Source organism: Crocuta crocuta, unplaced genomic scaffold (genome assembly GCF_008692635.1).
Source record: "Crocuta crocuta isolate KB4526 unplaced genomic scaffold, BGI_CrCroc_1.0 scaffold451, whole genome shotgun sequence".
In the NCBI taxonomy this organism is placed as follows: Eukaryota; Metazoa; Chordata; class Mammalia; order Carnivora; family Hyaenidae; genus Crocuta; species Crocuta crocuta.
In genome coordinates this window covers 851,197-877,129 of record NW_027527963.1, presented here as the reverse complement: position 1 = coordinate 877,129, position 25,933 = coordinate 851,197, and the positions used below count along the sequence as shown (strand labels likewise).

At 37.3% G+C, this 25,933-nt stretch overlaps 1 protein-coding gene and 1 long non-coding RNA gene across 2 annotated transcripts; one reads left to right on the top strand and one right to left on the bottom strand.

Moving 5' to 3' along the window:
* Nucleotides 1-10,978: 10,978 nt before the first annotated feature.
* LOC144222293 (uncharacterized) lies at nucleotides 10,979-13,555 on the bottom strand. Its single transcript, XR_013332367.1, has 4 exons — nucleotides 13,501-13,555; nucleotides 12,312-12,450; nucleotides 12,108-12,219; nucleotides 10,979-11,037 (listed from the first exon to the last, which is right to left on the bottom strand). It is a non-coding gene; the product is annotated as an uncharacterized LOC144222293 (long non-coding RNA).
* Nucleotides 13,556-13,745: 190 nt separating this feature from the next.
* MAD2L1 (mitotic arrest deficient 2 like 1) lies at nucleotides 13,746-20,246 on the top strand. The gene is made up of 5 exons (XM_077752784.1): nucleotides 13,746-13,928; nucleotides 14,837-14,983; nucleotides 17,298-17,418; nucleotides 18,677-18,780; nucleotides 19,438-20,246. The coding sequence occupies exons 1-5, from the start codon at nucleotides 13,856-13,858 to the stop codon at nucleotides 19,608-19,610; spliced, it is 618 nt and encodes a 205-aa protein (XP_077608910.1). The 5' UTR covers nucleotides 13,746-13,855; the 3' UTR covers nucleotides 19,611-20,246.
* Nucleotides 20,247-25,933: the final 5,687 nt, after the last annotated feature.

The window sequence follows — 25,933 nt, the reverse complement described above, 5'->3', positions numbered from 1 at the left end:
TAGGCAACATACTGTATGTGTGTAGATATCTATATTTCAGAATCAAGGCTTCTTTCTATTCATTTTCCACCTTTATATACTTTCACCTCATATACTTAAATGTTCACCATGTTTTGGATACTAAGTCACTGGAACAGAAGGCAGAAACTGATCATTTATTAAGTGGAAAACAATGTATCCAGATAGAAACCAACAGCAATATTTAGTATTTTAAGAAGAGCATCAAGATCAAGTTAATATATATGATACTCGGACTTTAATTTTAAAGACTTTCAATTTGAATACAATTGAGTGAAAACTCACTAAAATGATAAGAAACCTGCAGGGTTACGAGATATACTACTATCCTTATCTTCTACTCACAAATACAACCACATTAAACTTAACATCCTCATCTGTCAGTTATTATACCAAGGGGAAAAAAGGGCAGAAATACTTTATAGAATTTATATGATAAAATGACATCAAACATTAGTAACCATTAAAGCTTAGCAAAAACTATGGAATATACCAGCACTATTAGGAACTGAATGAGTCAGGCCATCAGTTTATTGGAATCTTTCATGGTGATGCTAAAATGTGCAGGCCTACTCTCTGAATCAAGTCAGAACTGAGCAGAACAGCGCATACAAAAAGAGCAGTGGGAGACAAACTAAAACAAGGCCAAAAGAAAAGAGTAGGAACTAAGAAGACTGAAAGTCTGGAGGAATTAAAGAACCAGAAATCAAACTCACCAAAAATAGGGGGAAAGGGGGGGGAACCGATAAATCTGTGATAATGAGGCAAAACCAGGGATTCTCCTAATAATTATAGCACTCACTGCAATTTAAACAGTGAAGAAAACAGCCTTGGGTGCTTCTTGCATAGACTGTTACTACAGTTTTCCAATGTGTATTTCATGTCAGCTACCATAATGTTACTAAAACATCACTTTAATTATATTCTTCCCAACTTCAAAAACTTCCAGGGGCTTTCTCATGTCTCCTGGAAAAAGCCTAAACTTAGCCTGCCACACCAGACTCTCTAGAACCCAGATGTGATTTAAGTACATGAAGGCTGCATCGTGGGCAAAGTGAGCTAGTTCGGTGCTTACACACTTTTGGTCTATTATTTTTAAGTTCTGTGTCTGTAATGTCTACAGCCAATGTCTACCTATATGTCTATATCCAAAAATGTTATTGTCCTACCTTTTGTTTATGGTCCACGTCAGACTTTATATTTTCCATTTAACCTTCCCTTATAGTCACCCATCTTTGCCTGTTGAAGTTCTAAGTACTCTTCAAGTTCTAGGTCCTTCAAGAAACATTTCCATAATTATCTTTGAAATCTGCATACATTCATTTGGTTTATCTTATACCTCCCTTATTTGCAGCTATTTTTGTGTATTGGCTCCCCAACTAGATTTGCCTGGAAAAGACTGGGTTTTCCCCCTTCTTGTATCCATATAGCTCCACATCATGAGATAAATAGTACTTGGTAAAACATCCATCAAGGAACAAGGCTCTGTACTGTTATTTCTCCTTGGTTGATTTCTCTTCCGATTCCCCATAATGGCTGCTCCAAAAATCTTTCCAACCCTTCTTTCTTGTCTGCTTATCTTTGCCCTTGCCTCCTCCTCCACTGAGAAACTGGTTATTCCTCACTTCACTTAATGTTTCACGAAAAATAAGAATTCATCTATACTCTTCGCCTCTCCTTTCTTGCATATTTTGATTTTCCAAGAAGGAAATGTCTCTTTTAAGGCTTATTCTATATTTGGGCCCTTGATGCTACTGCTTTCTGTGGTCTCCAGGGTCTGGCTCTATTAGTTACATCTTTCCAACTTTCAATTTCAGTATATTTCTCTGGTTCTTCCTTATATTTCTCTGGCTTCCTTCTTCTTTATCTTATTCCTAAAATTAAATTCCTTACACCCAGCAATCACTCATGTTATCTCCCCACTCTCCAATTTTCTTGATCACAGATCTTTTGCTTCTGTCTCCTAATCCCTCACTTCCAAACTCCTGCTGAAAGTCTTCTATCCCCTACCATGTGACCTAAATTGCTTCCTCTTAGTTCATCAAAGATCTAAGTACAAAATCTGATGTTTTTCCAGTCATTCTTATTTGTGGTTTGTGTACTAAACTACTAAAATAGTATTTTTTTCCACCTTACTCAAATAGGTATTTTATAGTATTCCTATAAAAATAGGTTTTTATAGCATTCATTTCTCTCATGATTTCCCTCCTGCTTCTCCACTTCTGAGTTTCTTTCATTGCGTCTTCTTTCTCCATGTGTTATTTTATTAGTTATTACTCCCAGATCCTTCCTGGAGTCTTTTCTCTTCCTGACCTAAACTCACTTGAAGGAAAACTAATAAAATCCCACAAACTTAGTTATCATCTCCATGTATACACTTCCTCTATGACCTGTAAGATTCCAGACTTTATTCTTCAGAGATTAACCAAATGTACCTGAACACATTTTCAAAATGCCTCTCAGATTCGTCATCTCTTTGAATTCTAACAGTACTGGATATTCTTTCTCACTTCCTTTTGTCAGAACTATTCAGAGTTGGCAAGTTGAGCAGTGGGCTGGATTTCAATGACCTTTCTGTCCCTTGGCCAGAGCATTTGTAAAGTGCACAAAATATGAAACTACTTCGATTGTTGTAACCCTACTCAAGGTACTCATTTTGGCCAACTACTCTTAACCAGAAGAGCCAGTACTCTACTGCAGGCCCTAATCCTTGTCTCTCTTCCACCATTTTTGGCCTCTTCTCCTTGCTTCAACTTTTATATTAAGCTGTCGGTCCTCTCTCTTACACTGAGTGTCCATTAGGTTTCCAGCCATTCAGCTACATTGTATCCCACTGTTAGATGAGCCCTAGGAGTTTCACATCAAGAATAGAGGGAGGGTCAGGACATAAGGATTCACTATGGATTATATCAAGGTAGACTATCTAAAATATAGCCTGATCTTTTATACTTTCAGAACTCACATCCTGCTGCAGTGCCTGGCAGAAAATAAATGCTTAATGAATGTTAGCTATTATATCTTGCTTGCCATAATAGCAACAGAGCGTCTGTCCTCACCTTTTCCTTAAGTTGTATTACCTAATGACTCCTTTAGTTATCCTAGACTAAACATGTACCAGACTCAGAAAAGATGCTTGGGAAGGTGGGGGAAAAGCTATCTAAATAACAATAATAATAATTAAAAACAATAATGTAACAGTAACAATATATTAATGTAAACCAAAACTTCAGTTATATTATCTCATGTAATATATAATTTTATGGGACAAGTACTATTGCTACTTCCATTTTACAGATGAGGAAAAAAGGCCTTATATAATTCTTCTTAAATTGTCCAGATATTCTGCCTCTAAAATGTTTCTCTTTAACATGAGAGGATGACATCCTTTCCCGCACAACTGTAAGTGAACTCTGCTTCTGGTAGATTGGTTGGAGATTGTTGCTTCCTCAGACAATTCCATGACACTCCACTCTATGCTAACAGTAATAAGGTTTTTTCATGTGATCAAAGGGGACTTTTACCGTATAAGACTTTGTTGAAACTCCTGAGAAGGTTTATATTCTGTGCCTTTAGCAAGTTTAAGTGGAAAATGAATGGTGTTCAAAAGTTCGGGGTGCCTCCTTCCCAATAAAAATAATGTATTTCCTCAAAGGATTGGTGAGGCAGAAGCAGGCATGGAAAATGACAGTTCAAATTTCCACATGAGCAAGTCAGCCATCCAAGCTACATTTATTCCTTATCTACCTGGGACAGAGGGCAAGCAAGGAACACCATCATCACCAACTCAGGGTGCCTTAACCTTCAACAAATAGGGTTTATGCACATAAACTTTGTTTTTCTTAATGCTTATTTATTTTGAAAGAGAGAGAGAGAGGAGCATGAGCACAGGAGGGGGAGGGAAAGAGGGAGACAGAGAATCCCACGCAGTCTCTGCACGCCAGCTCAAACTCATGAACCATGAGATCATGACCTGAGCCAAAACTAAGAGCTGGAAGCCTAACTGATGGAGCCACCCAGGCATCCCTCTGCATACATACTTTTAACTGGTGATGTCCAATGGAAAATGTGTAGTAAACAATCCGTTGGGGTACAGGAAGAACTGTTAGAACTTCTATTTACACTGATTTTTTTTTAAATATTTTTTTTTAATTTATTTCTAGGAGAGAGAGAGAGTGAGCAGGGGAGGGTCAGAGAGAGAGGGAGATACAGACTTTGAAATAGGCTCCAGGCTCCGAGCTGGCAGTCAGCACAGAGCCCGACGCGGGGCCCGAACCCACGAACCGCGAGATCGTGACCTAAGCGAAAGTCGGACGCTTAACCGACTAAGCCACCCAGGCGCCCCTACACTGATTTTTTAATCTAAGAAAATAAACTAGGCTGTAGTAAAATGTAACAAATGGATGGCAACCACCACCTTCACACAGTGTACATATCAGAAAGCACAGGCCACTCACTCACTACTGGTATCTTGAGGAAATGAAGGCCAATCATTACAAATTTGTTTACCTTATGCTGGTAACACTCAGTATTGTGCTAACAACAATTTCAGGAAAATTAACATTCAGTATGTTCTTTTGAGGACAAAGTGACTTTTTTAAATGAGTAAGCAAATGTTTTTCAAAAGACAGCCACGCTGCGGAGAGAGCATGTTTGTATCAATTATTTTTTTAAAAACTTCATCTATACAATTGAAAAACTTGGAAACCAATTTCTCTGATCTATTTATAGTTTTTCCAAATTACAAATTAGTTCCAAAGGCAATTAAAAGATGGAAACAATTAGTTCAATTAGTTCCAAACTAATACAAAAATGTGTTTTCATATTTTTAAGAAATGGGTTAAAACTGCTTTAAATCTTTGTTTAGACCCATTTGTTAAAATTATAAAGGTACAGAAAAATTAAGATAAATAATAAGTCAACAATGAACTTTTTCCATTTGTGTCTTCATGTTTTTGTAATGTATTCTTTTAGCTCTGATGGTTGGAAAAAACAAAAACAAGCTCTAAAACAAATACTCAAGTATTAAAAATAAGTTGAACTAAATATCAGACTTTTATTTATTTTTTAATTGTTTTTAATGTTTGTTTATTTTTGAGAGAGAGACAGTGAGCAAGGAAGGGAAGGGCAGAGAGAGAGGAAGATACAGAATGTGAAGCAGGCTCCAGGCTCTGAGCTGTCAGCACAGAATGCAGGGCTCAAACTCAGGAACTGTGAGATCATGACCTGAGCTGAAGTCAGACGCTCAACTGACTGAGCCACCAGGTACCACTAAGTATCAGGNGAGTGGGGGAGAGAGAGAATCTTAAGCAGGATCCATGCTCAGCAAAGAGCCTGACATGGGGCTCAGTCTCACAACTGAGATCATGACCTGAGCCAAAATCAAAATTCAGACACTTAACTGACTCAGTCACCCAGAAACCCTACAAGAATCATTTTTAAAAGAAACATTTCTTTATCTCATCTTTCTTAATTTCTAACATCTGTATGTTTTAAATATATATATTTATTATTCTTAAATATATAAAATATAACATTGGAAATATATATAAATATGTGATATATTTTAAGTATATATAAAGTATAGTTTATAGTACATATACCTGAAGTTTGGAAAATGTTTATAATTTAGAGATAAATAAACCTATATTGATGTATATTCATCTCTTTTTCAGTTATTGATGGGATATACCATTTTAAAGAACAAGATCTTTGAGAAAGAGGAGGGTACGTGCACATTTCCAGATTCCTTCAAATAACCTTCCTTCAAGTCCCAGGTATACTTGAGTCGTTAGGTAATAGCCTGCCCTTCTCATACTCCCGATCTTTTTCTGAAAGCATCAGCCATCCTAGGGACAGCAACATATAACTTCAAAAGTCCCTAAGATGTTCAACCACATCACAGCAGTATATTTAGCTACTTTTAGGGGTTAAATATTATAATTTCTTATTAATTCAAGGAAACTAAAGATAACTCAAATTTAATAAAAATCTTAATGTAAAACTCCAGAAATAAAAAGGAACATATCTTATTAATAATTCTTTAATTATTAATAACACATAACCACACCTCACTTCTAAGAGTAACAAAATTCTGTGAAAACATTTAAAAATATCTAAATGCTAGTCTGTTGTTTCTCATACTAGGACTGCAAGAATAATCTTGGAGATACACAAATTAAATAAAAGTTCAAGTTTCTTTTTATTTTGATATCCATGTAACACAGCTTAGAAAGGTGCATTCTGGATCATCCAAAAGACTACATTAAAACAGATAATTGCCATTTATTTCAGGGTAAAAAGTTAGCACCTTTATTTACAACTATACTGAGACTAAGCAATAAAAAGGCACCATTTGATTTTTAATCCACTTGATCTCCAACACTAACCTACAACTCTAGAGTTCAGAAAGCTCTTCTGTTGTCACTTGATGTTAAATAGATTATGTACATTCCTCAAGAATAAAAAACTGTGTCATATTCAATTTATAAGTGGGAAATCTCAGCAGGAATAATAGAATTAATGTGCATGACTGATCTGTAACCTGATAAATATGGCTTGACTACTATATTGTTTGAATGAGCTATAAACACAAGATACAAGGCAGGTTATAAGAGAACTGTTCCAATTTAAAAAGCCAACTTTATCTAAATAGAAAAATATAACCATATTTAAAGTAAGGTGATTTTTCATGTTTTCACAAAGCATTTTCTTCCTATAAATACTTTATAAATTGATAGTCATAAATATCTGAGAAAGATCCAAACTTATGGTTTACTTATTTTGTCGACAGGACCCTTCAAAAAATATCTTTACATTTGCTTAAATAACATCTTGGCCTAATTATTAGTTGATAGATTTAGCACAACTAATTCACCTTTATTTACATATTAGACAATACAAATAGCCCTATATACAGAATATTCAGAAACAAGCTAAAAATGTACAATAGGCATAAAATGTTTAAACAAATTTAATATATAATTATAAAATCATTTAAGAAATTAAATCTATTTTTATTTAATTTAATAGCAACCATAGCTCTTAATTCTTCATACAGGCTTTGTGTTGGTAGTTTCTATATCTGAAACTGTTCTAAATTGTTTTGAATTTCAATTATATTTTAAAATACACTGTGCTATCAAATCCAACTGATTGCAGAACCCACTCTTCAAATCACACCTTTTGGTACCTAATCATGACTGAGCCATAAAAAGACTTCCAAGTGACTATATGCCATTATCATTAGAGAATTATAATAAAATACCAAAACAAAATCATAACAAAACATGGTCATACTTTCCATTAAAAAATCACTCATAATTTTCATTATAAGAAATTATGGAATTATTAGTATGTTTCAGTAATACTTGGTTCTTAACTTTTATTAAAGATAAGATTATAATATTCTATATGTACAACTGGATCACTAAAAATTATAAATTATACCAGTATAGATATATATTTGTTCACTTTATCGAGCCATTGCTTATTAATAAAATATCATAATTCAATTTGTTGTTCTATCTTTTTGAACATATGAGACAATAATCAAAGAAAGTCCTTAGGAAGAAAGTATGTGGGGAAAATGGGTTTTTATTACAACATCCTTTTTTTGAAAAAAAACAAATTCTCCAAGCTGACATAATTAATAATTATTACCTAAGTGCACAATAATTTTTTCCAAAATTTAAAGATTTTCTTAATGTGTATTTATTTTTGAGAGAGAGAGAGAGACAGATAGAGCACAAATAGAAGGGCAGAGAGAGAGAGAGAGAGAGAGAGAGAGAGAGAAGCCCATGCAGAGTTCAAACTCATGGACCTAAGCCAAAGTCCTATGCTTAACAGACTGAGTCATCCAGGTGCCCCAATTTTTTCCAAATTTAGCAAATGAATTTCTTATTAAAATTATCATAAAGATAAGTATCCCTCACTGATTTATCAGATTTATAATAAACTGCTCAATGTTAAGACATTGGCCTTGAGAATAAAATAACATCTAAGAATTTGAAGGAAAATGCTCCTAAGTCTATAAGAATAATGATTCAACGGTCTAAAGCGTTTTCCTTTTCCATGTAAAAAAAACTGAATACACAAATCAAATGTAAATTTGAATAGTGATTTATTACTATTACTGATATATTAAATGTTTAAAAGAAAGATAGGAATTCTGTAATATACTATGATTCAACAATTCATTCTGATATATTTCACATATACAAATACGTTAGACACCACTAAATACATTTTTCTTTTGAACAGAAGCACAAATGGAAGCACATTTCCACTAATTTTTAGAAGGTATTATTTCACATGTAAACAGTGCCATCTTCTGGCAGCTGAAACTATTTGTGGATTAACATAAAATTCATTACGGATTGTAACCTGTTTTCTTGACAAGCTATGTGTACAGCTTACTGAATAAAAACCCTTAATCTAAAATCAGTTGATTTGTTTAAAAATAACCTTTAAAAACAAGAGTATTAATTAGCATGTCTTCAAACTGATAAAATTTTTTTTTAAATGTTTTATTTATTTCTAGGAGAGAGAGAGAGAGACAGCGTGAGCAGGGGAGGGACAGAGAGAGAGGGAGTCACAGACTCTGAAACAGGCTCCAGGCTCTGAGCTGGCAGTCAGCACAGAGCCCGACGCGGGGCTCGAACCCACGAACCACGAGATCATGACCTAAGTGAAAGTTGGACGCTTAACCGACTAAGCCACCCAGGCGCCCCAAAACTGATAAAATTTTTAAAAAGACCAAGTCAAGAACCCTAGATTCTATTACTAAATCTTCTAACTAGATATTCAATCTTACACTAACCATGTAGCCACTCAGGACCTCAGTTTCCTAAACTATTAGATTGTTTAAATCATTAAATTACTTTCACTTTAAGGTTCTGTTTGATTCTAGCTTTAGACAGATTTATTTCTGGTTTTAGCAGTCTAATGTGGACTATAGGCCTGTTTATGGCACACTTTTTCATAGTTATCTCTTTTATTAATATGTGTTTGGTTATGCTCTCTGCTTGAATTTTCTTCAGAAGTAAATTTTAATTTATACTTACACCTCTCACTGTCCAAATAGCTTTCCTCTAAGCATCAGAAAGACTTCATTGACTTATAAATAAAACTAACCTCAAGTAACTGAAAACAAGTTTTTTTTAAGCTTATTTATTTATTTTGAGAGAGAAAGAGGGAGCATTCACGTGCTAGAGAGAGAGTGGGGGCACTAGACAGAGAGTGGGGAAGAGGCAGAGTGATGGGGGGGAGAGACCCTGAGCCCCACATGGGGCTCGATCTCACAAACTGTCAGATCATGACCTGAGCTTAAATCAAGGGTCAGATGCTTAAGCGACTGAGCCAATCAGGTGCCTCCTGAAAACACATTTTTTTAAAAAACATTCTGTAAAGATAAGATGGTTTAGATAAGATAGGTCAATATCATACACAACACTCAAAAATTAATAGGGGAACTCTTGGGTGGCTCAGTGGATTAAGTGTCTGACTCTAAGTTTCTGCTCAGGTCATTATCTCACAGTTTCTGGAGTTCCAGCCCCATATCTGTCTCACACTGACAGTGCAGAGCCTTCTTTGGATTCTGTCTCCCTCTCTCTCTGCCCCTCCCCAACTTGTGCTGTCTCTCTCAAAATAAATACATTTTTTACAAAATTATTCTTTTACCATGTATTCATTCTTCAGAGACAGAGAGAGACAGAATGTAAGCAGGGAAGGGGCAGAGAGAGAGGGAGACAGAGAATCCAAAGCCGTGAGATCATGACCTGAACCAAAGTTGGATGCCTAATTGACTAAACCACCCCACACATCCACAAAATAAATAAATTTTTTAAAAAGTTAAAAAAAAGTAATAGGAAAGAAATTTCTCCAAAGCTTCTAGAATCTTAAGTGTTACTTTGATAAATAAGAAGTAGATTCATTCTTCTGCATGTTGTTGTCCAGTTCTCCCAGCACGAACTGTTAAAGAGGCTGCCTTTTTTCCATTGGATACTCTTTCCTGCTTTGTCAAAAATTAGTTGGCCATACTTTTCTGGCTCCAATTCTGAGTTCTCTATNAAAAAAAAAAAAAAAAAAAAAAAAAAACATTAAAAAAAAAAAAGAAGAAGACGAATAGGCTCAGAGTTTGGGCAGCTCTTCCTAATATCTCCATGGATTGACCAACACTATACTGTATTGCATCTTCCCACTTGGATTTATCTGTATTCCCAATTCTTGACTCAAACTACCTTGCTCTGATATATACTTTCTTATTCAAACTCTTAGGCATCCATCGAGTCTAGGGTCTCAACCTCCTAGGCCTGTATTACTAAAATATCCATTGTGGTCTACTGTTTTTCAAAAAGAAACATAAGGATCATTTGGGATGCTGGTTAAAACATGTCATCTCCTAGAGCCCATCGAGTAGACTAGCACTGTCCAACAGAAATCTAAAATGAATCACACATGTAATTTTAAATGTTCTTGTAGTCAGATTAAAAAGCTAAAATGAAACAAGCGAAATTAATGCAATGCATGTAAAAATATCATTTCAATACGTAATCAAATGAAAAACATAATACTTTATATTCTTTTTCTTTTATACTAAGTCTTTGAAATCAGGTATTTTTATACTTATAGCATAGCTCAATTTGGACAAGCACATTTCAAGTGCCTAAGAGCCAGGTGCGGCTAGTAGCCATGATACTGGGCTGCATTAGATTTGGAGAAGGGGGAGTAAAAGTCAGGGATGTACATACAGCAAAACACCCAGGTGATTCTTTCACACTCTCAAGTTTGAGGGCCACCACTCCAGACTGTCCTGTACATAATCCATTCTACAACCACTACTGAACTTACACTTGAGAAAATACCCCTTTAATTATGTCAATTCTAAGAAATTAGAAATCCCTGGTACGTCCAATTTAATCAACTCATGTGGATATTCGAAGATCCCAAAATGTGGCCTCACCTCATCTATTCAATCAGTTCTCCAATTTGAAAATGTCTTGGGTTCTTCCATGAAACTTCCTAGGAAAATATTAAAATGATCATTCATTCAACAAATATTGATAAAATGTCATCATGGATCCTCCATGGTAATAAGGAAGATATAACACAAATCATTACATAATTATTACAATTCCATTGTTTTCATTGTAACTCTGAAAGTAATGCTCTGAAATAGTGCTATGAGATGCTCTGAAAATGCATAAGAGCAGGACCTTATAGACAGAGAGGTCAAAGAAAATTTTTAGAATACAGTTACATTTAAATAAAAAAAGAATATAATTAGAAATTTGAATAGATAGAAATTTTAGGCAGAGAAAAGCATATTATGAAAAGCCCTGAAGTGGAAAAGTGACTAAAGGAAGAGGCATATTGGGAAAGTAATCTGAAAGGGGGCTGCTAAGTTAGGCAGAAGCCTGATAAAGCCAAATTTATGAGACTTCTATTTATCTCTTTTCTTTTTCCTTCCTTCCTTCCTTCCTTCCTTCCTTCCTTCCTAGACGGGGGAGAGAGAGGTGGAGGGGAGAAATAGAAATTAAGGGCAAGAATCTGATGACTGAGATCATGACCTGAGCTAAAATCAAGAGTCAGATCAATTGCCACAGGGGAGCCCCCTTTATTTTTTCAAGTATGCATATTTAAACAAAATTAGATTACNAAGTCAAGCCCAGGGCTTTTTTTTTTTTTTTTTTTTTGGAGAGAGAGAGAGAGTGCATGAGCCATGGAGGGGAGAAAGAGCAACAGTCTCCTGTTTGGAGGCAGGGAATCCAAAACAGGTTCCAGATTGTCAGCGCAGAGCCCTTCATGGGGCCTGAACCCATGAGACATGAGATCATGACTTGAGCCAAAGTACAATGCTCAACGAACTAAGCCAACTAGTGTCCCACAGACTTTGCCTTCAAAGGTTAATTATGTCTTACCTCTCCTTATAGAGCACAAAAAACGTATTTAATAAATATTTCTTCTATACATGGAAAACATATATTTTTCTAGCCTTTTAAATTCTGGAATCTCCAAAAGTATGCCAACAATTATTTCCATCTTCAGATAATTTGAAAACTATATTACTATGAAACTGAAGGAAGTCTTACCTGCAGTGGTGAGTACTAATATAAAGCTCCTTAGAAAGAAGACAATTTTTATTTGTAGTAAGGTGGGCATCAGGCTCCACCAGTCTTATGCCAGAATTCTGACTCTAAGATCCTGGTGGAAAAGAGTGAAAAGTTGGTGATTTTAAACACATGTACACACAGATACAAAAAGGATGTAAGGAAAATATTTTAGGATTAACTCACCCTATAACCTATGTTTTATTCTTCAAACTGATCAAAATCTGATCTAAGTTATAAGTGGAATTCTAAGATGGTCGGAAAAATCCAGAGCCTCTAAGGAGCACATCCTATGTAATCCCTTCTCCTCGAGTGTGGCCAGAACCTGTGAATAGAATAGGATAGGGCTTCCCGAATTAGCGACATCAAAGGGGAAATTATCTGAATAGGTCTAACCTAATCGGATGAATCCTTAAAAGGGAACTCCATGAGGTCAGAGAGACTGGAAGTTTGAGAAAGCCTATGGAAGAGCAATTTGGCAAAGGCACAAGACTGGCCTCTGGCCAACAACTAGCGAAACAAAGAGAACCTCAGTTTAAGAAATACAAGGACATTAATTCTGCTAACAGCCAGGCGCTTGGAAGTTAAACCCAGATCTTCGATGAGATTCCACTTGCAGACGCCTTTACTTCAGCAATGGGAGACTCCTAAGCCAAGCCCTCAGCTGTACCATACCAACTCCTGACCTACACGACTGAGTTTAAACCATTAATTTGTGATAATGTGTTACAGAACAATAGAAAAATAACACACTGAGGCACTTTTCATATAATTAAATAGCAAAGTATGTCTGGTACATAGCTCTTGAGACTTCATTTTACAAATAGTTTTGCTGGCTGCTTCAAGGCAGGTGAAATTTTTGCAAAAATTTTTTCGCAAAATTGATATGAACATTAATTGTGCACGCTCTTAAATACTTCTCATCCTAAGTAAAGTCATTGAATTTGTGAGTCAAAATTCCCCTGAAATTTCCTCGGCGTAGATGGGCCTCTTTCGTGACATGAACTTACTCCTGACCATCACCTGTTGGTGCAAAGTGCGCATGGTGGATCGAGAACGAGCTAGACTGCCAGATGCGGTTCCCAGCGGCTNCTCAGGAATGACGCAGGCACAGGACAGAAAGTCTTGCGGCTCATCCCTTTAACCCTAACCCAATTTCTCGGGAGAAACTGTGCTCTCATACAGTAATTGGGCCCTCCAAAGCTGTGGCGTGGCTACCGCGCACACATTTTCTTTACCGACTCCCAAAGCGTATAGAAAGTTTCAAGCGCCCACTAGGGATCACTGGGGACACTTTAAAGTGGAGCTGGCTAACAGTCCATATCGCTTTGAAAGTATCTAAGAAACTCAGAAACTGTGTTCCTCGATCACTCACTCCGCAGGCCTAAGGAGCTGCAACTAAAAGCAGGTTTTCCCCTCTTCCCTCCGTGCCGTCCAGTTTACCATCACTGGAGCAGGCAGAACGGGACGCTCCAGAGCTTAACTACCCGGAAATGCGTGACCACGCCTACCCACTGCGCCTGCGCGAGGAAACAGCTCAGGCGAGCGCCGAAAGGACAGGCCAAACCCCGCCCCGTGGGGCGGGACCTAGAGGTTCATAGCGCGTGCGCAAAGGGCCGGACGGCATGCTGCGTCGTTACTTTTGAAACGAGTGGCGGGGAAGTGCCCTGCACGCCTTTGCTGTCGCTGTCTGCTGGTGGAAGCGCGCTCCTTCGTCTGTAGGCCTGGCAATGGCGCTGCAGCTCTCCCGGGAGCAAGGCATCACCCTGCGCGGGAGCGCCGAAATCGTGGCTGAGTTCTTCTGTAAGTCTTCCTCGCGCAGGCCGGAGGGCGGGAGAGCTGAGGCCAGGCCGCCCGGTAGGCCTGTGGCTTGGCCGCGGAGGCGGAGTAAGCGCGGGGCCTGGGGTGCGGAGAGGCTCTGAATTCAAGCCCTTTCTGCCCCAGCCTCCTGCTCGGCTGGAGAATCTAGGAAGAGGCGGATGCAGGCGCCGCTTCCGGACGCGTTGCTAATGGAGCTGGAGGCCTAGGTGCTGTTGAGCTGAGGCCTGTCTCGCGTCGGAGCCCCATCACCTGCCGAATCGTTTTAAACTGCAGATCATACCCACTTCCCCACCTGTCCCCTCCACTCCACCCATTCGTCAGCGGCTTAAGACACAATATGACCGGGGTGGGGACCATGTATGTTTTTAATAACTCCTTCAGGGTTTGATTCTGGTGTTTGGGTGAGGGACTCTGGTGTTTGGGTGATGGACTAGACATTAGGAAGCTCGCTGTTCTGGACCACTTGTACCTTCAAATAGAGTCTGGCAGGATTTGTGAGGAGAAAAGGAGGAAAAAGTGAAGGTTGCCTGGAGCATTGGACCAGTTATCAGTTGCTAACTCAGAGGCAAAAGCCCATCTTGACATCCTCTAACCCGAATTTGGACTTGTATTAGAGTGAGCTGAAATTTGACAGTAGTAGATGAATACAGTTTGGCGTTTTTCTTTTATTGCCATATAAATGCAGGTATCGCGTTCTTTTACTTAGAAGCAAGATTTTAAGGATTTTTAATGCCACTTTTTACCTACCCTTTGAGCAACACACCCACAAACATGTGTTTAGATATTTACGGTTTTATACCCTTAAGGAAACCCTAGCCACAGCTAAATGTTTTATTTTCCAGAGTTACAAAGTGATAATAACTTTTCTTTAACATTCCTTCTGTTTTCAGCATTTGGTATCAACAGCATTTTATATCAGCGCGGCATATATCCATCTGAAACCTTTACTAGAGTGCAGAAATATGGACTCACCTTGCTTGTAACAACTGATCCTGAGCTCATAAAATACCTAAATAATGTGGTGGAACAACTAAAAGGTATTTAACTGTTGGAAACAAAATTTTGAGTTTTGCAGGCCCTCTAGGACCCTTCCTTCCAGGCATCTTTTTGGTTGTTTTTCAGCTGTGTACATAGAAGTGTCAAACACTTCTCAAATATAGTGACTCTCAATTGGAAGAAAGCAAATATTATATAAATTGAAAGAAATTCCACTTTTCCCCTACAACATTTTGAGTGGGTTGAATATTTTGATGTTAGGAATCTGATACAGCTTCACAAAACAATCTCCATCAACTCCCTTAGAAATGATTTTTGTAGTTCATGTGGCCAGATGGAACAAATTAGATTTTTATGTACTTATGATGGTGTTCATTATCTGAGAAAAATTCACTATATATTTTTAACATGATCTGTTTTCTGTAGCTGCCTAGAGTTTAAAGCCATTGTTATTTTAAAGTAAAATTGGATCCAACTTGGGAACTAAATTTTAAAAAGTACAACTACTAAAGAATAGAGCATCCAGAAGTTTCCTTTTTTTTTTTTAATCCTGGGAGGCCTGGGTGTCTCAGTTGGTTGAGCATCTGCCTTGGGCTCAGTTCATAATCTCAGGATTCCTGAGTTTGAGCCCTGCATCAGGCTTTCTGCTGTCAGCACAGAACCCACCACAGATCCTCTGACTCTTGTCTCTCTCTCTCAAAAATAAATAAACAGACAAAAAAAAAAAAATCCTGCCTGTAAGTCAGTAAGCCTTTTACACCTGAACAGTCATTGTTTTTCCTTAGCTCAAGAAGTTCCTGTATTGGATCACAATATTTATTCTCCATCTGTTCCTTTTTTTTTTTTTTAATTATGTTTTTCTCCATTTAGGATTCTCATTTCTAATTTTTCTGCGCTGTAAAATATTTCTCCCTACAGCTCCCTATCCTTTTGCTCTTCCAAAAAAACTCTAGTCATCTATTTTTTTCTTTTTAATTCATGAGCCATATATATATTTTTAATTAGCTTTCTTTTTAAAATTGCATTAATTGTGGGGAGCCTGGGTGGCTCAGTCGGTTAAGTGTCTGACTTCTGCTCAGGTCATGATCTCGTGGCTTGTGAGTTTGAGCCCCTTTTCTTTTATTTTCATTGGTTTTGTCAGTCTTCAGTTTTAAAAGAAAAAATAATTCCAGCCGCCAAATCCTTAAGTTAATCTTTGTGTAGTTGACTCACAAATGTACATCTAGCCCAACTTTCCTAACTCTGTGCTCACGTATTAAATGGGTCCCTTGATATCTTCATGTGACTATCCCAGTGATATTTCAAACTCAGCATATGAAAAACTAAAGGGGCTCTTGGCTGGCTCAGTCAGTGGAGCATGGGACACTTGATCTTGGGGTTATCTCAGTGAATGGATCGAAAATCCAACTAATGATATAAACTAGAAACTTAGGAGCTATCCCTGAGTCTTTCCTCAAGTATTCCAGTAAATCTTAACACTTTTAATTCCTTACTCTCAAGTATTCCAGTAAATCTTAACAATTTTAACGATGAAATCTCTTGAATCTATCTACTAATCCATCTCTACCAGTTTATTCTTCTATAAGCCTTCATTACTTCTTACTTGAATTACTCATTAATTAGTGTCCTTAGATCCCCTTTTACCTCCAGTCTACTTTCCACCTCATAGCCAGAAGGATAGTTTTGAAATACAAATTTAATTACATCACACCTTGCTTCCAACACTGTAATGACTTCCCTCATTCTTGAGGTATAGCTGCTTTAATTTGGCCCACGTGGCCTTGAGTGGTTTGACCCCTATGTGTATTGTGCCAGACTTGCCTTCATTCTCCCTTTCTTAACTGCAATTGTATTGGCTTCTTTTCAGTCCTCTAGTCAGGTGCTTTTCCCTTTTTAGTATTTAAGACCTATACCCTTTTCTGTATCCTTTTGCATATTTAATCGTATTTATTTTAGAACTAAACTCAAGTGAGAACTCCCTGAATGAATCAAAATTTCCTGTATCATCTGCTCACTGCATCAAATACCACACCTTCATAGCATTCATCACAATTATAATCTTACATTTATTGATGCAATGATTAGATTCATCCCCATCTCTTACATTTTACCTTGTATTAAGATGGAAGTACTGCATACTCACTACTCTGTTCTCAGCACTCAGTACTGTATCTGGTACAAATACGGAGAATTCAAAAACAGGAGCTAGGATATTGTGGGGCAAGTTTCTTGTACAGGTTGGAGGAATTCCAAAATACCAGTGGTAGGAATTTGCAGATGATAGGAAGTGAGACCTGAGAAGAGAATTGCTTTGTAATGCAGTGGACCAAAAACATGCCTTGTTATGTATTCCAGATTGGTTATACAAGTGTTCGGTTCAGAAACTGGTGGTAGTCATCTCAAATATTGAGAGTGGCGAGGTCCTTGAAAGGTGGCAGTTTGATATTGAGTGTGACAAGACTGCAAAAGATGACAGGTAAGTGTGAATTAAATTACTTCCACTTTTATATATTTTTTGCAAAACTTGTTTTCCTTTCTAAAGGAGTTCTTATTATATTGAACTAGTTTCATAGAAGGTAATTTGTTTCTAAGTATGCTTGATTTGATCTTTAATCCCTTGTGGAAAAGAATAGTGCTCATAAACTGCTCACAAAAAAATTGTGCATATCATGGACTTGAACAGATAGTGTACTTTTAACATAATTGCCTTTAGTCTAAATCCATGCATTCCAAACTTTAGTGTTTATGGTGCAGGATGTGAAGCTACATCTGATATACCAGGTAGTCCATTTAATGAATTGTTTAAAGGTACTTTTAAAAGCAGGAAGTATTATCCTAGACTTTTCTCCCAGCTTAAGATGCAGCTATACTGGGGCGCCTGAGTGACTCAGTCAGTTAAGCGTCTGACTCTTGACTTCAGCTCAGGTCATTATCTCATGGGTTGTGAGATCGAGTCCCACAACCGGTTCTTTGGTGACCGTGTGGAGCCTGCTTGCAATTCTCTCTTTCCCACTCTCTCTGCCCCTGCCCCGCTCACGTGCTCTCTCAAAATAAATAAATAAACAGTAAAAAAAATAAAAGATGCAGCTCTACTATATTTCATTTAATGCCACAAACTTCTTATGACAATTCATAAACTGAAGTTTCCAGATACCCTGAATGGGAAATACCCATCATTATATGCTAATTTCTAGCATTATCTTAATCATGTTTACCTATAAACTGAGAACTGTTTTTCATAATGAAATATAGATCGCTTCTGAAACTTTGGTCTATTTTAGGAAAGTTTTAACTTATACAAATAATTTGATACACAATTTAACATCTTTTTTAAGCAATAGAGTATTAGACATTTAGGCAATACTAAAAGTACCAAAATAATTATACTGATTAAATATTTTAGGTACTACTTGTTATCTTTATTTTAGGAGGTACTGAAGTTTTCCTAACTCGAATCACTTGACAAGTTTTCTAATTATCTGTTACTGAATGACCGGATACTAAGATCAGCCATAGGTATGATTAGAAGGATAAATAGAGATAATACTGTGCCTACTAGGTTAGAGATTCTAAGTACAGGTCTTTATGTACATATATTTAAACACTAAAAACAAAAACTCCTTTTAAATGCATTACTTATTTGATCTTGGGAATGTTTAATCAGGTAAATAATCTTACCAATGTTTTAGATAACTTGTTAAAACTTAAATTAATTGATTTGGTTTCTTTGATAGTGCACCCAGAGAAAAGTCTCAGAAAGCTATCCAAGATGAAATCCGTTCAGTGATCAGACAGATCACAGCTACAGTGACATTTCTGCCACTGTTGGAAGTTTCTTGTAAGTTTTATACAAACTTCACATCCTTTTATTAAATTTTTTCTTAATTATCAGTGTCACATAATACAAATGAAAAAAATGTTATAAAGCAAAAGCAGTATTATATGCATTTTATTTAGAAGTGCTGAAAAGGAAAGGAATGAAAGTAGTCTATAGTACTCAGTCTAAAATATTTTGATGTAATTTAATTATTTTTATATTCACATTTCTATGTATGTAATTAAGACTTTTAGCTATAAAGGTGTCTTTTTTTTTTTTCTTACTTAGTTACTCCTTTGTTCATCAGATAGATCCTGCTATCTGCCAGACACTGTTCTGGGCTCTGGGAAACAGCAGTCACAAAACCAAGATGTTCTGTTTTCTATGGCGTACCTTCATACTACCTTGTGATTAATTCTTTATGCAAATATTTTTAATGGTGTTCTCTTTAGAGAAAAAAAAACTCAATTTTTTTCATAAGAAAAGTAAAAGGAGTACAGTATTTTCTGTGCTAAAGTTTCCATTAAGGAAAAGCAATTAGCTAACCATTAACTGATTAGAGATCCGGCTAAACTAGCTTTTCGGACACTATAAGTGGTCCAACTGTGAGAGGGACAGGGAGAGTAGTTTTACTTTTGAAAGAATAATGATTCTTTAATGATCTTGTCCCCAATTTAGGTTCATTTGATCTACTGATTTACACAGACAAAGATTTGGTCGTACCCGAAAAATGGGAAGAGTCGGGACCACAGTTCATTACCAATTCTGAGGAAGTCCGTCTTCGTTCATTTACTACTACGATCCACAAAGTAAATAGCACAGTGGCCTACAAAATTCCTGTCAATGACTGAGGATGAGATAAGGACTGTGATGTACTTGTCATTCTCAGATGTGGTTTTCCTGGAACCCAGTGAACTATAGTTGATACATTTTGTTTCATTGGTTAATTTTTAGATGGGGAAAACTTAACATACTTCTATTGAACTGTGCATAATTGTTCCATTTTTTGGTGCCTGTATGACTTTATACATGGTTGACTTGCATTATTGCACACTATTCAAAAGGGAACTAGCAGATACATCAGCATTGTTATGTCAGTTCCTTCTTCGACAGTGGTAACCGTAGATGGCAGACTTGTTATACAGCTAAATGCCTTCTTAAATCAGACCTTTTTTGGTCAAGTACCTTGACTCAGAATATAGGTCGGAAGATGTTTAAATATAAAATACAGCAAAAGAAGTCTGAATATTCTAAGTCTTTGTTTAGATCCTGAAATTATCTAGTGAGAATCCATAAGTAATGAAGTATCACTCCTATTAGATCCTTTTGCCATTTATTTCATTTGTATAGTATCCATATTGAAAACATTTCCAATTATTTGATTTTAATTTATATAATCTGAGCCTACAAATGTATGAATATTTCTACTTTAAATTCCTATGATACAGAACTCTTAAAATTTTTTTTTATGTTTTATAAAATCAAGCTTTAAATGATGATGAAATAAAGTTAAATGTGTATGTTTTAAATCTGTGTTAAAATGTTTTTATTTTTATGATGGTGTGATGTTAACATAGGTACATAATAGGATGGATTCAGTACAGCAAATTATTTCTTGTGTCTCCCAGGTTGTCAGGCCTAAGGATACAAAATTGATTAAGCCTGGAGGTACTTTCAATTTAATGGACAAGCTTTGATTATACCCCTTTAATCTTATAACAGTAGACTTAAAATAATCATCATTCTTTGTGTAAAACAGTACATTTCATTTGGAATTAATTTATTTTAGCATATGTTGGATTAGAGAACTTTTCTATACCCTTAGCATTATTGCCAGCCTTGTTTTCCTCATTTTTCCAAGGTCTGTTTAAGGCAAACTTTAAAAAGTCTTTTCTAATCTCTTCTACATCTTATCTCATTTTATAATAATTGATTAAGTGTTTAGTCTAACTCTATACGTATTAACTTTCACTATTAAGTAAATACACATAGCCTGTATCCATTCATTCAAAAATTATGGTGAGGACCTATTAATGTGCCAGGTAGCCAGGATGAATGAAACAAAATCCTGGACACCCGTGTTCTTAACAGCATTATTCACACTAACCAAGAAGCAGAAGCAACCCAAATGTCCATCAGATGAATGGATAAACCAAATGTGATGTTATATATACAATGAAATAAAATTCAGCTTTAAAAAGGAAGGAGGGGTGCCTGGGTGAGCCTGATGGGCCTGGCGTGGCCTCTGATTCAGTTTTGCTTACCATAAGCAGAGGAATAAAAAAACAACGTGCTCCACTGAGCCTATCAGGGTCTAAAATAGAGCCCCAGAAGGGACTGAACCACACATGGTCTTCAGGATCCTCCTTCCAGTGTCCCCCGTCGGACAGGGAAATCAAGCCTCCATGATTTTTACAATAGAGGAATAACAATCTCAGGTATTAGTTGACTTTTGCTCCTTAGCAAACAACCATAGAATAATGATAAGCATTTTTTCCACTGTGACTGTGGTCATCTGAGGTGCTTGTCTTAGTCTCATGCAAATCGGCAGGTCACATGTCTCATTCTACTAGTGAAGGAGCAGTGGCTAGCAGGGATTCTTCAAGGTTAGCTTCAGAACTCTCACACTGACATTTTTTCCCACATTCCAATGATGCAGGCAAGTCTTTTGGCTAAGCCCAACTTCAATAGGGCAGGGAACTCTACTCCCAAGGAGTTGAGAAGGGTGTGTGAAAACCTGATGAAAGTGATATCATTATACAGCAAAGATCAGAATAGATATAATAATCCTACATTGCAACTCCCATTTTCCACCAGGTGTCACTAATGCTGCAATATTCAAATTAAGGTGAATTTCTTTTGACTAGAATATTCAGCTTTTCTTAGGAAATTAACATTGGGATTTCTGGCTACAAAAATATAAAGACATCAGAGGAAGAAAGCACAGCATCTGTTATTTGCTAGGCACTTTACATGAATTCTTCATTTTCATGCTTTAGTGCACAAGTAGAATTGCGGGTTCAACAGGCAAGCAAACTGCCACTATATTTTTAAAAGTTTAGATGGTCTTTTGTGTCCATGACCAAGGAGGCTCAGGTGACTCAGCAAGCACATTAAAAGGATATCATATGTTTGCACGTATAGGAGGATTAGGAGGAACTTGACGGAGGAACAAGGGGGAGAAGAAGGGGGGAAATGGTGGGGGAAAGGGAGAGAAGCAAACCATGAGAGACTCTTGAATGCTGAAAAAAACTGAGGACTGATGGATGTGGGGGGAGGGGGGGATGGGCATGGAGGAGGACACTTGTGGGGATGAGCACTGAGTGTTATGTGGAAACTAATTTGAAAATAAACTATTAAAAAAAAAAGTAAAAAAAAAAGTTAATCATTCTTTAAATAAAGCTATGTGAGCACTTCAAAAAAAAAAAACAAAAAAACAAAAAAAAAAAGGAGTTCCTTCACCCTTTTCCCAATGGCTCTTACCTTTTATTTATTTATTTTTTAAGTTTATTTTTGAGAGCACGACTGACAGAGGGGCAGAGAGAAAGGAGACAGAGAGAGGAGACAGAATCCTAAGCAGGGTCCATGTTGTCAGCGCAGAGAATGATAGGGGGCTTGAGCCTATGAACTGAGGTCATGGACCTGAGCTGAAGTCAAGGATCCCTATGACGCTTAAACACCTGAGCCACCGAGGTGCCTCAGCTCTCAACCTTTTACATCCTTTTAGCCATTCAGTGTCCAGAACAAATTGGTTTTCATTTACAAAACTCCATGTTTCATTGGGTATGTTTGTATTTATGCTTTCCTCAGAAGACTGACCAATGAATGGTAGGAACCAAGAGATGGAGTACTTAGTCCTCTAACTTATCTACCTTGTCCAAAGAATAAATGAAGTGTGAATTTGCGAGCAGTTGTGAAACAGTTTTCCAACCAAGCAAAAGAATTATTAGGTGACCTCAGTTGCTTTTTAGGCAATTAATTTGGCTAAAGTTGTAAATAATAATTTCTTAATTTTTTGTTAAATATATGAAATTGTAAGTTATTTTGTCCAATGTAACTGTGATAAAAATTTGTGTTGGCATAACTGGAATAGAAAGCGACTAAAGTTCAAACTTTATTATACATTCTAAGAACAGATCTTTAAAGATCTTTCCATTCTTCATGAATATGGCTTTTAAAGCTAGCAGTATTAACTGATGCTTATTAAAAAAAATCTAGTTGCGAAAGCTACTTAATCTTCATTAGAGTTGACAATCCTGTTCCAATCTGGCAAAAACATTGTAGCCTTAGCAACAAAACTATTAGAAAAGGCCTAGAGAGGAAAATGTCAGGAGTTGACCCTCTGATTACACAACTCAGTTTATGTTACCATTTCACCTATTTTTGCTCTTACCATTTGATCTATTTTTATACTAGAGAAACATAATATAATTTCATTTGTTTGTATAAAGTCCATTTTCATCTGCGTTTATCTACACCACTTTGCTATGCAAGCTTGTTTGCGCAAAGGAACTTATATCAGATCAAAATCTTTATTGTTTTGGCATTTTATCTGTGGTAAAAAAGGCCTCGGAATATAAGCACGACCACTCGTGCTCTACTTCCATGCAAGGGAAAGATCTCAAACCCTTTAAAAACTATCTAGATATGGACATACCCAGTGGATACCTAGGTATGGATAGGAATTTCTTTATGGATGGCTGTCTCACTGACCAAGTCTAGGAGTTAGTGGTTTTAAAGATCGAGTCTGTGATGTCCAAAATATTTAATGTCAAAAATACAGTTCTTAGATCACTCTGTACTTAATCATAAATTCTTATTTTTAAGCTTATTTATTTATTTTGAGAGAGACAGAGACAGCATGAGTCAGGGAGGCACAGAGAGAAAGGGAGAAAGAGAGAATCCCAAGCAGGCTCCATGCTGCCAGCACAGAGCCCAACGTAGGGGTCAAATCCACGAAGCCATGAGATCATGACCTAAGCCAAAATCAAGAGTCAGATGCTTAACCAACTGAGCCCCCAGGTGCCCCATGTGTAGTTAATCGTAATGAGTAATACAACTGCAAAAACGGGGTCATAGCTTCCAGGCCTGGGAAAGGAAATTTGTGGGTAACGATCATCTACCGAGTGCCAAGCACCGATTAGGTGAGTTCTACCTGTTCAACCTGGTTCCTTCTAAGTGAATGGAGGTTGGGGGTTGGTGGAGATGTGGGATACTTAGGCCACAGCCTATGATCTTAGAAACTAGTGATGGGGCATGGGGAGAGTGAGAAGGCAAGGAAAATGATGAAGGCTGAGTCCACAAATGAGGAGACCTCTGGGAATAAGGATCAGTCCTCGATACCTTAGTTCAGGGCCATGAAGGGACAGGGTGGAGAGAGAAGAAGCACTGGATTCAAAATGCAAGTTTTACAACTCTGCTGATGCCCACTGAGTCTCAGAGGATAATCACTGAGGAAACACTGCCCAGGGAGAAAGAATCCTTCATAGAGTTTCTTTAGCTCAATATGTGGGCAAAGCATCAAATTAGTACATTACATGCATTATCTTAATCCCACAACAACGCTAGGAGGGTTATTGTTCCCATTTTACACATGTAAAAACTGAGATTGAGGAAGGCTAGGTAACTTGGCCCAACTACAAATATCCAGAATCTATCCCCAGGTCCAACTCCAAAGCCAATATTCTTTCTTGTATCTCATTGGTTCTCAGAAACTAGGGAACAAGGGAAGTGCCCCTGCTCCAGTGTGCACAGACTCAGCTGAAAAGACTAGAATACTACCTGACACTACTCCCACATTGGGGAACTTCCAGTCACGGTATTTGAGTATCAAGTTGCATTAACTTTTTAAAAAACACTTTTTTCATAATAAGAGCTCATTCTGTTTATAAACACAAAGTTTGCTGTATGATAGCAGCATTCATTTTCTTCCATCAACATTTTCTTCTCTCTTTCAACTTGTGTTTGTAACTAAATGCTGCTTTGGAATTTTAAATGCTGTTTTGGAATGTGGGCTTCTACTTTATGGGTTATAGCCAATTTGAGAAATAGAAAGAGGAAATGCAGTTGAGATGTATGTTGTCATCCAATTTATGGGGCTCCCTAGTAAAGGTGAGTAGAATGAGGCTGACTGAGAGTAGAAATAGGGTTTGCTACTACACCTCCATAAATGAGCCTTGGAATGGCCAGACAGCTGCAGTCTTCCTCACTCCAGCCGACTCCAACATGGTAGTAAGAAGCCCCATGTGCTGAATGCCAAGGACAGAATGAGAAAACACTTTACTTATGCTTCTATAAGTCTTAGATCTTTTCTATGTTGCTTAGGATGGTGTGAGAGAGAAAGTAGAGAAAGGGGCCCAAAATATTCCTCCAATACCACCTTTGTCATCGAGATTGGAATAGAAACCTGAAGAGTGGAGTAACGTGCATCCTTTCCAATGTTTACCAGCTTCTTAAACTTGTGCTCCACCGGCATCATGTGAACCTCTTTAGGTAGCATGCTCACAGGCATTTTTTTTTAATTTGAGTAAGTATGTATGTATTTTAATCTGAATTCAGAAAAATAGAGAACACTTTTTTAAATATATTTTTTTAAATTTTATTTATTTCTAGGAGAGAGAGAGAGACAGCGTGAGCAGGGGACGGTCAGAGAGAGAGGGAAACACAGACTCTGAAACAGGCTCCAGGCTCCGAGCTGGCAGTCAGCACAGAGCCCAACGCGGGGCTCGAACCCACGAACCGCGAGATCATGACCTGAGCGAAAGTCGGATGCTTAACCTACTAAGCCACCCAGGCACCCCTAGAGAACACTTTTTAACACATTATCATGAGCAAAAGATTGTAAAGTCCACCGAGAATATTTAAAGAAAAACATGGCAGAATCTGTATGGATGACATGCAAATGTAGAAAAATCATGAAGGCAGCACACACACGATGGAAGGTTGGGAAAGGATGTCAGAACCCATGGACTTTAGTATCAGAAGTGAGCCAGGGCAGCTGTGCCTCTCAGCAGAGCAGTGCATGCTCACAGTGCTGCTGTGCTCACTCAGCTCTGCTGCTTCCTACAGTCCTTCTGGAACTGCTGAAGGGCGTTTTGCTTTTTGCTCACAAAAGACTCTCAACCCACGAGTCAGATAGAATTCCGTGCAGCACCCTAAGCTGAAAGTTCACGTT